Source organism: Pecten maximus, chromosome 4, assembly GCF_902652985.1.
Source record: "Pecten maximus chromosome 4, xPecMax1.1, whole genome shotgun sequence".
NCBI classification, from domain to species: Eukaryota; Metazoa; Mollusca; class Bivalvia; order Pectinida; family Pectinidae; genus Pecten; species Pecten maximus.
The window spans coordinates 21,793,371-21,806,745 of NC_047018.1; the positions used below are offsets into that span (position 1 = coordinate 21,793,371).

Below are 13,375 nucleotides of genomic sequence, written 5' to 3' on the forward strand. Positions count from 1 at the left end.
AAATATCTTAAAAATAACATTAATTCTTGAAAGTATAGTCTGTTTCATAATTTGTTAGAATTTTAAAAAAGAAAAAAAAGTTACATATACAGTTATGCTAATGAAAAAGAAAAAAAAAAAGAAAAGAAATGACACTTACTGTTTTACTTTCAGAACGGAACTAAGTGAATGGGCGGAGACGATAGAGTGTAAACTCCTGAGCTGTAAGGAGGCGTGTTTATGGATGGTAGAATACATGTCCGGAGTCGAAGGATCCTCGTATATTAAGTAAGTGTTGTATTCCTAGCAGGTTATCACGTTCATGGTGTTATAATCTGCTACAAACATTTTGTAGATATTAGGATCTAGCGCAAACATACTTGGGGCCTGTTCGCTTATGCGGACAAACCGCTTTGTCAGTTTTTAAATGTAATATTTCAAACATAAGTCTTGACGGACCTACAAATTTTAATACAGGCCTTGAAAGTCTTTGTCAAGGCTCATCTGAAAACAATATAAAATCACCAGGTCCATCTTTATTTCATAAACGAACAACACTGGTCTGAGTGGTCTAACCATTTGGACCGCAAAAACGAAAATGGCCACTGTTTTCTTGACCCAAGTTTCTTTTTAGTTGTGTTTTGGATTATCTCCCTTGGCACATTCTATAGTTTGTTTGATATGTTACCTGTCCCTACTTTTTCAGGAAAGAGGACTGATACCTTTAATTAATATTCGAAAAATGGCTGCTTACTTAACTGATATCCCAATAAAGCTTCAGTCTTTTTAACTAAAGAATAACTAAGTAATGAAGAAATAGCAGTCAATTTAAAAAAAAAAAAAAAAGAGAGAGAAAAAAAGTTCAGCATTATTTTGCATGAAAACTTGTTCTTGTCTTCTGTTAAATGTACCTCTCTTGTGAAAAAGAAAAATGTCTACCCGTCCTTAGATATGACACTACCATAACTAGGGGATGTCTCGGAAACAATTTTTGGAAATCTGTACATGTATTTTTTTTTTTTTAATCTCAATTGGATGCTTTTTAACTTGCACTGTCAGCTTTAAGTGACTTCAAAGTAAACATCTTTATGTGGATTTGGAATTACCCTCAGCAATGAAAGTGAACTACATTTTATCAAATGTAAATTCATTCACATCGTTTTATGCCTGCTGCAAGTCCGTTTTCATATTTGTGCAATTAAAGATTGTTTTCTGTACTTTTACAATTTTCTTTTTATAGACCGTTTTTGTTAGAATGTCCTAACAGAGAAGTTCGATATACCTTTGCACGAATCATAGATGCTCTGATGTCCAGCTACTTCAAGCATGGTGGAATACAGGTAAGACACAACAACATATCAAAACTTTATAGAGTATTGGTATTGTTTTTACATGTTTGTTAATTTGACTGAAGTGCAAAATTAATTAGCATGGTTAATCTTAATTACACTTCTTACATGTTGCTACATTCCTATGTAATATCAGGGGAAAAAAAACATCGAAGGACATATATAAGTACATAATCACTTTCAGAGATCATGAAAGTTATACATAACATGATTGTGTTAATAGTGAAATCAAGAAATGAGTGCTCACTGACTGAAAAGCTGTACTTTCAAGTTTAAGTTTATATGACATAAGATGTGGAAAGTAATTCTGAATTTAGTTTAAGACATATATCTGTTACAAATTCAGGATATCTCATCCCTAAAAAGTGAAATGATTAAGCTCTAGGCTAAGTCCAGGATCTGGTCCTTTTACCACATACTTGGGTGAGCCCTTAGAATATGGAATGATCTAAATTTTACTTGGGCATGGCAGTATTACTCTTAACCTTGACATTTTGGCAAGATTTTAAATTTTTTTATTATTATTTTGGAGTAAAAAAAAAAATACACATAATTATTCCAGTACACAATGAATCGGCCATCTATTGTCATCTTACCTTGAATTAATCTAGTGTATGTGAAGGGAATTATTTCTTTCATCAATGACCTTCCAATAAGAATTAGAATTTCTTTAACCAAATTTTAAGAATTGAAGAGGGAAAATAAGTTATGATCAAAAGATGGATGTATCTAAAACAAATTTTATTTAAATTTGAATAGAAAGCATTGTGTATATTTCACAGGGTTTGTCTCCAACTAGAAGGAGAATGGTATGTAACAAATTGGAAGATTTAGTTTTTGATACCAGTAACTTGATGTGTGTTTTTTTACTGGCTATTGTGGTAGAAGAATCCTTTGAAGTTAAATCTTGAAGACATTTCATGGCAAAAAATGGAAAAAACATAACATACTAATCTTGATAAATTATTTTCATAATACATGTAAACTGAATATTAATGGCATATTGCTTTGAAATTTTAATACATTTTCTCTACTCCTGCTTTGATGAAAATGGAGGTGAATGCAAAATCTAAAACAATTAATTCAAGGAAACAGAAAATTTAGGTTACTGTGACCTACTTTTGATATGTACTGCATTGGTTTAATACCCCGTAAAATGTAACCATTTGTAAGGATCGGTGTTTAGTTGACTTCAGTATTCAAGTTTCCAAAACCTAACCAATATAAACAGATGGACAGTTCAGTGGGATAGATAAATACTTCATGTGGTGTGGGCAAATTATGAGGTCGCTGGAACTAAAGTCCAGCGTTGATCGTAGACTGCTAGGTTAAAGTTTTTTGATAGAACAGTGTTGTGTCGATACTAATCAGGTTATAGTTTAGGTATTTTACATGTGTTCCTTGTGACATCTGTAGACCTGCTGACCTTGACATGACCTTTGACCTACTTTTAAAAGACTAATTATGATTTTCAGCCCATTCAGCGAACTATGTTGTCTTCTGACAACTCTTGTATTTTCTTTTCCTGTTTAAAGCTTAGCTTGATTTTTAGAATATCTTACTTATAGTAACGTTGTTACATACATTTTGCCTTTTTTCCTGTAATTTCAACATATTTTATGGCAGCCTATAAATTTATGTATTTGATGTGCAAACCTAGATTTTGTTCACCTCTCGCCCTAATAAACATATCTCTGTTTGTGTAACATTTTTTTTTTCTGATTGTATTCCATACATCATTGTTATTACCTTTATGGATGGGTTTGATTATACACACCAGTATGTAGTCTCTTATCCTCACAGGTGAAAACTTTGTATCTCTCTTTTATCAAAGATAATTTTAATTCTATTGTGGTAATCAGATTGATTTTTAATTAAGTGTGAAGATAAGTTTGACCCAGACTGTCATCTTTGTACATATATGTATTGTACTCTGTAACTCTTATTTAGAGAATTCTGTGATCTTTGTATTTGCTTCATTGAGAGAATATTTTTTATGGAAGTAAAGTTGTTTTTGTAGTAAAGTTAACATTTGTTAATTGGTTTTTTACAAAAAACAAATGTTAAGTCAAGTCTGGCTCAACATAAGACTGACTTTAAAACAAGTCATATATGTTCTGGTGTCATCTCGCTGCTCATAGAACATGAGGGTACAGCTAGATTTGCCATTAAATCATTCTCTTAAATCTGATTCTTTTTTTCCAAATATTTTTAAATCAACGAAAAAATTTCCATGTGTCTTTTTTTGTTACAATTTTATTCTATCTATAAAAATAGTAAAAAGTACAACTTTTTGAAAAAAAACTTAATATATTTTATAAATATGTATATGGTACAACATACACTTTTTATATTTTTTCAAAATGTTAAATGACTTCAGCACTGATATTTCTGTAATTATTTTTCAGGATTTTGAATATCATAATATTCATATTAATTTAGTACATATACATGTTTTGAAGTACTTTTATATACCTTTCCTTTTCCAGACACAAAAGGACTTTGATGAAATCCTCGAGCACCTGCTTCAGATGCTGAATAAGGATGTGATAGATCACTGTAAAAATTGCACCCAATATTTCCAGGTCCTGTTTCACTATGTACAATTGGTAAGTACACAAGGCTACAAATATTGGGTATTATACAGGTACTCACAGTATTACTGGGTATTATACAGGTACTCACAGTATTACTGGGTATTATACAGGTACTCACAGTATTACTGGGTATTATACAGGTACTCACAGTATTACCGGGTATTATACAGGTACTCACAGTATTACTGGGTATTATACAGGTACTCACAGTATTACTGGGTATTATACAGGTACTCACAGTATAACTGGGTATTATACTGGTACTCACAGTATAACTGGGTATAATACAGGTACTCACAGTATAACTGGGTATTATACTGGTACTCACAGTATAACTGGGTATAATACAGGTACTCACAGTATTACTGGGTATTATACAGGTACTCACAGTATTACTGGGTATTATACAGGTACTCACAGTATAACTGATTATTATACAGGTACTCACAGTATTACTGGGTATTATACAGGTACTCACAGTATTACTGGGTATTATACAGGTACTCACAGTATAACTGGGTATAATACAGGTACTCACAGTATTACTGGGTATTATACAGGTACTCACAGTATTACTGGGTATTATACAGGTACTCACAGTATAACTGATTATTATACAGGTACTCACAGTATTACTGGGTATTATACAGGTACTCACAGTATTACCGGGTATTATACAGGTACTCACAGTATTACCGGGTATTATACAGGTACTCACAGTATTACCGGGTATTATACAGGTACTCACAGTATTACTGGGTATTATACAGGTACTCACAGTATTACTGGGTATTATACAGGTACTCACAGTATTACCGGGTATTATACAGGTACTCACAGTATTACTGGGTATTATACAGGTACTCACAGTATTACTGGGTATTATACAGGTACTCACAGTATTACCGGGTATTATACCGGTACTCACAGTATTACTGGATATTATACCGGTACTCACAGTATTACTGGGTATTATACAGGTACTCACAGTATTACTGATTATTATACAGGTACTCACAGTATTACTGGGTATTATACTGGTACTCGCAGTATAACTGATTATTATACAGGTACTCACAGTATTACTGGGTATTATACTGGTACTCACAGTATAACTGATTATTATACAGGTACTCACAGTATTACTGGGTATTATACAGGTACTCACAGTATTACCGGGTATTATACAGGTACTCACAGTATTACTGGGTATTATACAGGTACTCACAGTATTACTGGGTATTATACAGGTACTCACAGTATTACTGGGTATTATACCGGTACTCACAGTATTACTGGATATTATACCGGTACTCACAGTATTACTGGGTATTATACAGGTACTCACAGTATTACTGGGTATTATACAGGTACTCACAGTATTACTGGGTATTATACTGGTACTCACAGTATAACTGATTATTATACAGGTACTCACAGTATTACTGGGTATTATACAGGTACTCACAGTATTACCGGGTATTATACAGGTACTCACAGTATTACTGGGTATTATACAGGTACTCACAGTATTACTGGGTATTATACAGGTACTCACAGTATTACTGGGTATTATACCGGTACTCACAGTATTACTGGATATTATACCGGTACTCACAGTATTACTGGGTATTATACAGGTACTCACAGTATTACTGGGTATTATATTGGTACTCACAGTATTACTGGGTATTATACAGGTACTCACAGTATTACTGGGTATTATACAGGTACTCACAGTATTACTGGGTAATTATACCGGTACTCACAGTACTACTGGGTATTATACAGGTACTCACAGTATTACCGGGTATAATACAGGTACTCACAGTATTACTGGGTATTATATTGGTACTCACAGTATTACTGGGTATTATACAGGTACTCACAGTATTACTGGATATTATACAGGTACTCACAGTATTACTGGGTATTATACCGGTACTCACAGTATTACCGGGTATTATACAGGTACTCACAGTATTACTGGATATTATACAGGTACTCACAGTATTACTGGGTATTATACCGGTACTCACAGTACTACAGGGTATTGTTATCATATACTGTATTTTAGAGCTCGTGTCTCAATGGGTCAATAAGACTCAGTAAAATTACATACCAGTGAATAAGAATGATTACATTTCAAATTTGCTATCTTCATTACTCAGACAGAACTATATGTAGATTTAACTTAAATTAATTTGAAGAACTGTGGCCTTCATCCAATCACATGACAACAATTCCACGACTGATAGATATGATTTGTGGTTTTTTTCAGGGCACGAAGGCATGTACCCACATGTTCCTGAGACGAGGCTTCCCCCGACTAGTCACGTTCCTCCTCGGCCAGTCACATCACCACCTTGAGGACCACGTAAGTACATTTGTATGTACTGTACATACATAGAGCACATGTTCTGTGACCTACCTTGATTTAAGTTTAATTATACTGACTCAATGATTTCTGGTGATACCAGTTCTTTAGCTTTCAGAACTGTTCTCCTACTAGGTATCCAATTCGTTGTAGATACATGGAGCATCGTCGTATTTTCTGCTGTGATTTCTGGGAATAGATGTACATTGTATATCCCTTTGGGTTAAATCTGTGCAGTCAGCTGTTTCCAATACATGGCAGATATTTGAGTGTTATTGGGATATAGATATTGGTTTTTTTTCTGTTTACTGTTTCAGCATCATAGATACATATGGAATTTTTGAAAATACTGAACACAAAAAACACTTATATATGTTTTGAACTGTTTCTGAAATCAAGGACAACTGAAGAAATTCAGTGTTTTCTGTTGTTTTTTTCCATATCACCCTATTTTGATGATCCAATATTTGTTACAGGAGTCGTCAACACGGCGATGGAGCTCTATACAGTCACGGGAATTTGGTTTCCTACATTCAACTTTAGCAATATTGATTCTGAATTGTGATGTGTCCCACTATCACACAGAAGGTTTGTTTGTCTCTTGAAAATATATCTTTGTAATCAGATAGGGTCATTCTGGTAAAAAAAGTGAAAATGAAAACATGTATTAAAAAAAAAAATGTAAAAAAATTGTAAAACAAAATTTCACTGATGTCACCACAGTAAAGATTTACAGATGTTACCACTATAAAGATTTACTGATGTTGCCACTGCAAAGATTTACTGATGTTACCACAGTAAAGATTTACTGATGTTACCACAATAAAGATTTACTGATGTTACCACAATAAAGATTTACTGATGTTGCCACTGTAAAGATTTACTGATGTTACCACAATAAAGATTTACTGATGTTACCACAATAAAGATTTACTGATGTTGCTACTGTAAAGATTTACTGATGTTGCCACTGTAAAGATTTACTGATGTTGCCACTGTAAAGATTTACTGATGTTACCACTGTAAAGATTTACTGATGTTGCTACTGTAAAGATTTACTGATGTTGCTACTGTAAAGATTTACTGATGTTACCACAATAAAGATTTACTGATGTTACCACAGTAAAGATTTACTGATGTTGCCACTGTAAAGATTTACTGATGTTGCCACTGTAAAGATTTACTGATGTTACCACTGTAAAGATTTACAGATGTTGCCACTGTAAAGATTTACTGATGTTGCCACTGTAAAGATTTACTGATGTTGCTACTGTAAAGATTTACTGATGTTGCTACTGTAAAGATTTACTGATGTTGCTACTGTAAAGATTTACTGATGTTGCTACTGTAAAGATTTACTGATGTTGCTACTGTAAAGATTTACTGATGTTACCACAATAAAGATTTACTGATGTTACCACAGTAAAGATTTACTGATGTTGCCACTGTAAAGATTTACTGATGTTGCCACTGTAAAGATTTACTGATGTTACCACTGTAAAGATTTACAGATGTTGCCACTGTAAAGATTTACTGATGTTGCCACTGTAAAGATTTACTGATGTTGCTACTGTAAAGATTTACTGATGTTGCTACTGTAAAGATTTACTGATGTTACCACAATAAAGATTTACTGATGTTACCACAGTAAAGATTTACTGATGTTGCCACTGTAAAGATTTACTGATGTTGCCACTGTAAAGATTTACAGATGTTACCACAATTAAGATTTACTGAAGTTGCCACTGTAAATAAGATTTACAGATGTTGCCACTGTAAAGATGCTCAAACTTGTTAAAATTTGTTGGCTCAGTTGACATGATCTTGATTGTTGTTTCAGAACTAGGAGAATATAAACCTTATAAACCACAGTCAGGTGTTCATCCAGCAAAATTGCTGAAGATGTCACCAGAGATGGAGAAATATGTCGTGGGGGCAGAGTCGGTCCGCTACATTCGTGAGGTGAGTCAATAAGTCACGATTTTGATGGTGAAATCAGTCTCCTTTTGACTGTGTATACACATGATCATACCTGATATAACAATTGTTACAGATTGTTGTCTGATGTCTTTATTTCAACAAAAGTACCTATTATAACATCTATGGGTTTGTTATGAAACCTTAAAACTATATTATATGGTACGACAGTCATAGTACAAGAAATCTTGTGTAATCGGACACCCTATAGGGCATAAAATAATGGTCAGATTAGACAGGAAGTCGGAGAAAAGTTACACCTTGTGTTGTAGAAAACATGTTTGTGGGTGTCATATTTATAAACCCTGTAATGTACCTCAATACATTTGTGATCCCTCTGTATTCATCCTTAGTAGGTAGTGCAGGCTATTTATGAGAAACCGTTTATGTCTGTAATACATTTGTGATCCCTCTGTTTTTATCCTTTGTATGTGGTGCAGACTATATATACTGTAATACATTTGTGATCCCTCTGTATTTATCTTTTCTAGGTGGTACAGGCTATTTAAGAGGAACCCCTTTATATACTGTAATACATTTGTGATCCCTCTGTATTTATCCTTTGTAGGTGGTACAGGCTATTTGTGATCCCTCTGTATTTATCCTTTGTAGGTGGTACAGGCTATTTGTGATCCCTCTGTATTTATCCTTTGTAGGTGGTACAGGCTATTTGTGATCCCTCTGTATTTATCCTATGTAGGTGGTACAGGCTATTTGTGATCCCTCTGTATTTATCCTTTGTAGGTGGTACAGGCTATCCGTGAGATCAGTAATATGTCCCATCACGTGTCGGACATGATTGTCTACTGTAGTTTCTGTAACCAGACCTTCAGTGATATAGTTCTCAAACAACTCATGGTAAGTACTGCTCATTATAATCAGAATTTTCTCTACAGTTTATTTCCACAAAGAATGTGTTGAGGCACGTAAACAAATGCAGGTTAGGGTTCAGTGTAGCCAGAGGTCTGCAAGATTAAGATGTACCATTAAATCTAATATAATAGCAGTGCAACAACAATATTATGTGAATATGATAATAATCGAATCTTCAAAAAATTATATTTCCATTAAATCCGAAATAGCATATAACGTGAATTTGTTGAGATTCTACACCATGTATTCAATGCTTATATGATATTAACCCCACATGTAGATGACAGTGTGGCATATACAGGTAATTGTTAGCAGATAAAACTCAGTATTTATGAAATAGACTTTTATCCATAGTTTGATCACATATGATTGAGTGTTTTACATTGGTTCAGTGTGCTCCGTACCTTATCACAAATAAAAAAATCTAATCCAAATCTTAAGAATGTTTGTCGTGAAGTAAATGGTGTGTTCTTGTTTGTGACAGCTCCAGTACACAAATGGTCCCTCTAATGAACTCAAGATGATCTTTGCATTGCTGATGGATCTCTTGGTGAGTTTCAATAGTTGTCTCCCTTCATCTGCTAATGATGTGCTTTGCTCTTTGTGACACTGGTATAAAAGTTATAAGCCTGTGGAATTGATAAAGACGATGTAAATATATGATGATTGAAAATAAGTTTAAAATGATAAGATAATATGCCTTCAGTAGGCCAGCTATACTGTTCTGTAAGAGCTCTAGTAAAAGAATGAAAGTTAAAGGTGGTGTCTGGAAAATGTATCTTTTCTGCAGCTAAGTTAAGTATTAGTAAAGTCCAAAAGTCTTTTTGCTCATTTTTCATAAATAGTATGATAATATATCATATAATAGTATGACAGGAATTTAATATAGTGCCTTTCAGCACATTTGGTCCGTTTTTAGGAAAGTCTGATATTGAAAATGGGTCTTACCTGGAAAAGTGTCCTTGGCTATATATTGGACTAGATTGGAGAGAAAGCCAAACAAGGACCATAACTGAAAAAAGATATCTTATCTGTATATATGGTCCTATGTACCTTGGAGTTACTTCCCTTTATAAAATTACATCACATAATAGCTGCCACTGAGTGAATAGGTTACAACAAAAATGCAATGAAGGTATCCTGTCCAACATACGATGAAAAAAAAATTGATTTTCTCTTAAGTTGCCTTATAAATAAATGATTACTTTTAAGAAATATTTTGAGAATATTTATAAACAATATTCTTCACATAAAGAAACAAACCATTATCACCCACCACCACCCAGACCACCACCAATTTGAATTCCTTCAAAGCGAAATTGAGAAGAATACGGTTAGTTTGAAATTACTTATAAAAGATATGTTGGTTAAATATTTAATATCAAACCTATTATTATCATTCTGCAACTGAGTGTAGATACGAAGGAAACAAAACCCGGGTTATTGAAGCATCCAGAATAAGTAGAATAATTAGTTTTACTGTCACTGACCTATCTACTTAGTGGAGAGCCGCAGCAGAATCAGAATCTGTGTTCAACAAGTGGGTGGTCGGGTGACAACAAGTGGGTGGTTGGGTGTAACAAATGGGTGGTCGGGTGTAAAGAATGGGTGGTCGGGTGACAACAAGTGGGTGGTCGGGTGACAACAAGTGGGTGGTCGGGTGACAACAAGTGGGTGGTCGGGTGTAACAAATGGGTGGTCGGGTGACAACAAATAGTTGGTCGGGTGACAACAAGTGGGTGGTCGGGTGTAAAGAATGGGTGGTCGGGTGACAACAAATGGGTGGTCAGGTGACAACAAATAGTTGGTCGGGTGACAACAAATAGTTGGTCGGGTGACAACAAGTGGGTGGTCGGGTGACAACAAATGGATGGTCAGGTGATAACAAGTGGGTGGTCCGGTGTAACAAATGGGTGGTCGGGTGACAACAAATGGGTGGTCAGGTGACAACAAATGGGTGGTCGGGTGACAACAAATAGTTGGTTGGGTGACAAGTGGGTGGTCGGGTGACAACAAATAGTTGGTTGGGTGACAACAAGTGGGTGGTCGGGTGACAACAAGTGGGTGGTCAGTGACAACAAATGGGTGGTCGGGTGACAAGAAATGGGTGGTCAGGTGACAACAAGTGGGTGGTCGGGTGACAACAGATGGATGGTCAGGTGATAACAAATGGGTGGTCGGGTGACAACAAGTGGGTGGTCGGTGACAACAAGTGGGTGGTCGGTGACAACAAGTGGGTGGTCGGGTGACAACAAATGGGTGGTCGGGTGACAACAAATGGGTGGTCGGGTGTAACAAATGGGTGGTCGGGTGACAACAAATGGGTGGTCAGGTGACAACAAATGGGTGGTCGGGTGACAACAAATAGTTGGTTGGGTGACAAGTGGGTGGTCGGGTGACAACAAATAGTTGGTTGGGTGACAACAAGTGGGTGGTCGGGTGACAACAAGTGGGTGGTCGGGTGACAACAAATAGTTGGTTGGGTGACAACAAATGGGTGGTCGGGTGACAACAAATGGGTGGTCGGGTGACAACAAATAGTTGGTTGGGTGACAAGTGGGTGGTCGGGTGACAACAAATAGTTGGTTGGGTGACAACAAGTGGGTGGTCGGGTGACAACAAGTGGGTGGTCGGGTGACAACAAATGGGTGGTCGGGTGACAACAGATGGATGGTCAGGTGATAACAAATGGGTGGTCGGGTGACAACAAGTGGGTGGTCGGTGACAACAAGTGGGTGGTCGGGTGACAACAAGTGGGTGGTCGGGTGACAACAAATGGGTGGTCAGGTGACAACAAATAGTTGGTTGGGTGATAACAAATGGGTGGTCGGGTGACAACAAGTGGGTGGTCGGGTGTAACAAATGGATGGTCAGGTGATAATAAGTGGGTGGTCGGGTGTAACAAATGGGTGGTCGGGTGACAACAAATGGGTGGTCGGGTGACAACAAATAGTTGGTCGGGTGACAACAAATGGGTGGTCGGGTGACAACAAATGGGTGGTCGGGTGACAACAAATGGGTGGTCGGGTGACAACAAATAGTTGGTCGGGTGATAACAAATGGGTGGTCGAGTGTAACAAATGGGTGGTCGGGTGACAACAAATAGTTGGTCGGGTGACAACAAGTGGGTGGTCGGGTGACAACAGATGGATGGTCAGGTGATAACAAATGGGTGGTCGGGTGACAACAAGTGGGTGGTCGGTGACAACAAGTGGGTGGTCGGGTGTAACAAATGGGTGGTCGGTGACAACAAATGGGTGGTCGGGTGACAACAAGTGGGTGGTCGGGTGTAACAAATGGATGGTCAGGTGATAACAAGTGGGTGGTCGGGTGTAACAAATGGGTGGTCGGGTGACAACAAATGGGTGGTCGGGTGACAACAAATAGTTGGTCGGGTGACAACAAATGGGTGGTCGGGTGACAACAAATGGGTGGTCGGGTGACAACAAATAGTTGGTCGGGTGATAACAAATGGGTGGTCGAGTGTAACAAATGTGTGGTCGGGTGACAACAAATAGTTGGTCGGGTGACAACAAGTGGGTGGTCGGGTGACAACAGATGGATGGTCAGGTGATAACAAATGGGTGGTCGGGTGACAACAAGTGGGTGGTCGGGTGTAACAAATGGGTGGTCGGTGACAACAAATGGGTGGTCGGGTGACAACAAGTGGGTGGTCGGGTGACAACAGATGGATGGTCAGGTGATAACAAATGGGTGGTTGGGTGACAACAAGTGGGTGGTCGGGTGACAACAGATGGATGGTCAGGTTATAACATGGGTGGTCGGGTGACAACAAGTGGGTGGTCGGGTGACAACAAGTGGGTGGTCAGTGACAACAAATGGGTGGTCGGTGACAACAAATGGGTGGTCGGGTGACAACAGATGGATGGTCAGGTTATAACAAGTGGGTGGTCGGGTGACAACAAGTGGGTGGTCGGGTGACAACAAATGGGTGGTCGGTGACAACAAATGGGTGGTCGGGTGACAACAAGTGGGTGGTCGGGTGACAACAAGTGGGTGGTCGGGTGACAACAAATGGGTGGTTGTGTGACAACAAATGCGTGGTTGTGTGACAACAAATGGATGGTCAGGTGATAAAAAATGGGTGATCGGGTGACAACAAGTAGGTGGTCGGGTGACAACAAATGGGTGGTCGGGTGACAACAGATGGATGGTCAGGTGATAAAAAATGGGTGGTCGGGTGACAACAAGTGGGTGGTCAG

The 13,375-nt window shown here is 37.3% G+C and overlaps 1 protein-coding gene across 2 annotated transcripts in view; it reads left to right on the forward strand.

Annotated features, from left to right (window-relative positions):
• The window catches only part of LOC117325502 (ubiquitin carboxyl-terminal hydrolase 24-like), a 75,672-nt gene that overhangs the window by 40,649 nt on the left and 21,648 nt on the right, over positions 1 to 13,375 (forward strand). For both annotated transcript variants that reach the window (XM_033881762.1, XM_033881763.1), the window contains 8 exons: positions 154 to 267; positions 1,220 to 1,319; positions 3,818 to 3,937; positions 6,207 to 6,302; positions 6,779 to 6,890; positions 8,143 to 8,264; positions 9,024 to 9,137; positions 9,637 to 9,702. In XM_033881762.1, coding sequence (XP_033737653.1) covers positions 154 to 267; positions 1,220 to 1,319; positions 3,818 to 3,937; positions 6,207 to 6,302; positions 6,779 to 6,890; positions 8,143 to 8,264; positions 9,024 to 9,137; positions 9,637 to 9,702 — 844 coding nt within the window. The remainder of the gene's footprint in view (positions 1 to 153; positions 268 to 1,219; positions 1,320 to 3,817; positions 3,938 to 6,206; positions 6,303 to 6,778; positions 6,891 to 8,142; positions 8,265 to 9,023; positions 9,138 to 9,636; positions 9,703 to 13,375) is intronic.